Below are 4,465 nucleotides of genomic sequence, written 5' to 3' on the forward strand. Positions count from 1 at the left end.
TGTTGTAAGTATGCCCTAGCTCTTAACACTGGTGGTAAGAGTAACCAATCTCCCCCAAAACTCTTTTTTTTACCAAAAAAAAAAAAAATTGGAGAACAGGACCTTCTCTTCTCTGTGAGAGTTTTCTTCCCCCTCCCTTTGGTGAGGGTCTTCAGCTTGTCCACCTTCTCAGGCGCCGTCTCCAGCTTCGGCTGGAGTCGGTTGCCACTTTTCCTTTTCTTCTTCTATTTTCTTCTCTTTTACCCTTCTCTGCTCTGTTCTTGTCTTTTCCTTTTCTTCTTTTTTCTTCTCCTGATGCATTTCATCCTCATTCATCTTCCTTTTACCCCCGTCCAGTGGCCTGTTTGCCACTCAAACCCCTCTGCATCTGCTGTCTCTGCCTTCAGTCCCTTTTCCAATTTCTCCCTTTTATTCCTTTCTTCCACCTTTTCCTTCTGTTTCCTTTCGTCTTCCTTCCACCCTTTCCACCTTTTCTCCTTCTTTCCACCTTTTCCCCTTATTTTTTTTTTCCACCTTTTCCTCCTCTTTTCCCCCTCGTTCCCCAATCCGGATCGGCTTCATCCTTCTCAGACTTCACAGTCCGGCTTGGCTCCCACTTTTTTTCAACGCGATTTTCCGCGCTGTGGGTTTTGTCCTGCTAGCTTCCTTCGATTTGTGGCAGCTATTGCTGTGGTGTGTTGTGGAGGAGTTTGGGGCTCTGTTTTGGGGTCCTGTTGTTACTCTATTTTCATCCAGCTTTTGGACTATAGTTTTGTTGTTTTCCGATGGTTGCAAGGGCTGTTCATTTGGCAAGCGGGTTGACAGCGGAGGTAGGAAGCTGCTAGGGTTTACTTTGGTGTTTTTCCTGTTCAAGCCTCAAAACTATGGTTTGGGCGGTGGGTTACTATGGCGGTCCATCTTTTTGTTTGCGTGTTTCTTGTATTTGGACTTTCTCTCATGTAATCTATTGTGTTATCAATGAAGAAAGCCTTTGTCCGAAAACAAAAAGGAAAAAATATTGGAGTCCCACTACAATAATACTCTGGCGTGAAATGCATCATACTAATATTGATGGTTTTCGTAGGGACAAAAGTTAAGAAACAAGGCCGAAAGATGCCCCGTACTCCACCACCCGTCAATATTCAATATGGTCCCCAGAGGAGATGCATGTGAGCTTGTGACCTACAAATTGAAAACTTCGGGCATCAAAGGCCCCAGACAAAACAGAATTTAGTAGCAGAATAGGACCAGTACTAAGTACTGGTACCAACAAACCGGTGGGACTTATAAGCAAAGAATATATTAACTACACTGTCCATTCCTTCATCATCACATTGTGTTAAGTTCTATAAGATACATCATCGTACGGCCGTTGCTTGCAATCTGCATCCGACATTTCGCGTGTTAAGTGCCAAAACTAGAATCCGAAACAAAAAACGAAGCACAATTCATGATTTTCTATTGAAGAATAAGCAATTATTCTTGTTATTAAGTATTAATAAGCTGATTCACAACTGACAATTACAATGAATTGAGAATACAACGGGAATTGATATCGTAACAAGACTGGGTAAGCTTGGGCCCTCTATAATCATCACTTGTACAATTCACAGACTGAGCCTGAGGGAGAAGAACACAGACCGGAATTTCATGGAAGACACGAAGATTTCATATGTAGGAAACAAACCACTCATCACGAGGCAGAAACATGCGAAGATTTAGCCCGGTCTGATTCTATCATAGATTTGATGTAGTATTCACCAGCTTTGTATGACGACCTTACCATGGGACCAGATGCCACATATCGAAATCCCTGTTCCATTTAAAATACACAGTAAGTTAAACTTGTATACATACAAGAGGATCGGGTGATAGTATGCTTGATACAATGAGATGTAACAATACCATGAGATGCTTGTGAACAAATTTATATAGGTGAGGCGGGCCAGAAGATCGTATGTTTAATAATGTTATGTTAAACACCCAATATAAATAGGTTGACCAAAAATCACATCCCCTCATTTTTTGGCAACAATGACAAGTTGACGTTCAAAGCCTTGAGTAGTTTAAGTGTTTCATCCCCTATACGAGTTAATTATATAAATCCTGCGTCTTCCTATGGTTGTATTGCAGTCAACATTTCTCAAAAAGTGAATACTAGTAAGTGAGAAAAGGAAACACCCTACGATTTCTCGAAAGTAGAGGACAAATCAAGTCAATAAGGAAATCCCTGAATGGAGTCAATACTGTTGCCATAGCCAATTAATAAACTGGTTAAAGTCACATGGAAGAGCTACTAATCATCCCAATGCTCAAACAATTACCACAAGAGAATCTGAAAATACCTGCTCCGAATGGAAACATGGAATCAAATAGCATAGCCAGTATAGTTAAGAACAAAAGGGTAAAAGTATACCATTTCCAGGCCAAGAGCTCGGTATCTCTCAAAAGCCTCAGGAGTAATGTATTCAGACACAGGCATGTGGCGCTTCGAAGGTCGCATGTATTGACCAAATGTCATAACATCGACACCTGCAGCTCTCACCTTCTCCATTGTCCTCACAACCTGATCAGGTGTTTCTCCACACCCTAACATTATTGAAGTCTTTGTAAGTGTTCCAGCAGGAGCATGGTCTTTGGCCATCATTAAAACATCTAAAGATTGTTTAAAATTGGCACGATGATCCCGCACTGCCCTCTGAAGCTCTTCAACCGTCTCTATATTGTGTGCAAGGACATCTAATCCTGATGTTGCAACTTTCTCTACACAGCTTGAGTCTCCCCGAAAATCAGGAACTACAAGGCAACAAATTAACATCACATATGAACTCTAATCACATAATTGCCAAACTTCACATCCATTAGCTTAATACCCACAACCTCTTAATCATACAGGCATACAAAAGGCAATATTTCGTCGAATCCAAATAAATGTTCCGAATTCCATACCGAGCTGACAATATCATCCTAATTTAAACTGAAGAACAACACCATACCCAAGGCCTCAATGAGCATGCTGGGTTTGAGCACCTTCAACTTTTGCACGGTCTCTGCAAAATGTCCACTCCCTTGATCGGGCAAATCGTCCCGGTCCACGCTAGTAATCACCACATAATCCAAACCCCAAGACGCAATCGCCTCGGCCACATTGGTCGGTTCATTAGGATCCGGCGGCGGCGGAGTCCTGGAAGTCTTCACATTACAAAACCTGATAATTTCAGCACAAAACCCAAAAATTCCCATCAACACATATAAACCAAAAGACACAGCAATGCTCTCACATGCGCGTTTCATCAAACAACTTGCCTGCAACCGCGCGTACACGTATCACCGAGAATCATAATCGTGGCCGTGGCGGTGCCAGTCTCTCCGCCGGACCAGCACTCGCCGAGGTTGGGGCACTTGGCCTCCTCGCACACGGTGTGGAGCTTCAATTCTCTGAGCTTTTTCTTGATCTGAGTGTACTTTTGGCCGCCGGGAATTGACTCCTTCATCCATTTCGGCTTCGGGAGAGGATTCTTCTTGGTTCCGACTTCGACGGAGTACGGGCCTTCGCCTTCCACGAAGTCCGTCAGAACCGGAGACTCGGCGGCGAGGCGGGCCCGGAGGCCCGCCAGAGTTTGTGGGAACCGAGAGGAGGTTGCGGCGGTTGAGGGCGGGGTTTGCGTGGAGGAGGAGGAGAAGGACCGGGCGGTCGATTTTAGGGTCCGAGCCGCTAGGGCCGTGAACCGGGTCTGCATCTCTCGCTGGATTTGCGATAATGCGATGGGAGATGGAGAGAGATTCAGATGGTTCGATGGTGGGGAAGAAGGTGATGAGATTTTGGTGGTTTGTTTGTTCGTTGGTTTGGTTGGAGCAGACAGTTTTGGATCTGAAATCAACGGCCCATGTTTGATTTGGTAATGGGTCTAAGATTTTGATTTTAAATTGGATTAGTTTTGGGCCACTGGGCCTGATAATTTACAATCAAAGGCAATCACTTCAATAATGACTAATTATGTTGCCATCGTAACTGAAGTGAAGTGATTTTCACACGCTACTTTTTTCTTCCTCTATAATCATGTTGAATTGTGCAAAAATGGGTGAGAGCTCTTAGTTTGAATTTCGTAGGCAGCAAGTTTAATGCTAATTTATTATGATGGTTATTGTGAGACTTAGTACAAATCTTTCATTTTTTAGTATACATCGTGATATTAGAAAAACAAGCAGACTGGTATTTGCATTCTAAAAATATAATATTGCCTCGTCATAAGAGTAATTTTTTTTCTAACTATAGAAAGTTTGGAATGCAAAGTTAGATTTTTAGAGTGCCAATAAGTATTTTAAAAAATAATAACTAATTATGGTTGTTATAAATAACTAAACGAAAGTGATTTCCACTCACTTTTTTTAGCTCTTTAAAAAAACACCTTGCAAACTCTTCGAGAGGTACATATCACACCATCGATAAAAATCATTTTATCACGTGATTTTTAAATGGAGTGGA

The 4,465-nt window shown here is 42.4% G+C and overlaps 1 protein-coding gene across 1 annotated transcript; it reads right to left on the reverse strand.

Moving 5' to 3' along the window:
• Positions 1 to 1,418: 1,418 nt before the first annotated feature.
• Positions 1,419 to 3,818, reverse strand: LOC103942306 (lipoyl synthase, mitochondrial-like). Its single transcript, XM_048579108.1, has 4 exons — positions 3,286 to 3,818; positions 2,976 to 3,187; positions 2,396 to 2,775; positions 1,419 to 1,792 (listed from the first exon to the last, which is right to left on the reverse strand). The coding sequence occupies exons 1-4, from the start codon at positions 3,717 to 3,719 to the stop codon at positions 1,673 to 1,675; spliced, it is 1,146 nt and encodes a 381-aa protein (XP_048435065.1). The 5' UTR covers positions 3,720 to 3,818; the 3' UTR covers positions 1,419 to 1,672.
• Between the last annotated feature and the right edge of the window lie 647 nt (positions 3,819 to 4,465).

Source organism: the organism of the source record quoted next, unplaced genomic scaffold, assembly GCF_019419815.1.
Source record: "Pyrus x bretschneideri cultivar Hongxiangsu unplaced genomic scaffold, Pyrus_bretschneideri_v1 Contig13, whole genome shotgun sequence".
Lineage (NCBI taxonomy): Eukaryota > Viridiplantae > Streptophyta > Magnoliopsida > Rosales > Rosaceae > Pyrus > Pyrus x bretschneideri.

Bases quoted from the DNA above. Each gene is read 5' to 3' on its own strand.
- LOC103942306 (XM_048579108.1), bottom strand. From the start codon at position 3,719: ATGCAGACCCGGTTCACGGCCCTAGCGGCTCGGACCCTAAAATCGACC. The intron at 2,776-2,975 runs GTATGGTGTTGT...GTTGCCTTGTAG, and splicing joins CATGCTCATTGAGGCCTTGG to TTCCTGATTTTCGGGGAGAC. The intron at 1,793-2,395 runs GTATACTTTTAC...TAAATGGAACAG, and splicing joins GAGCTCTTGGCCTGGAAATG to GGATTTCGATATGTGGCATC.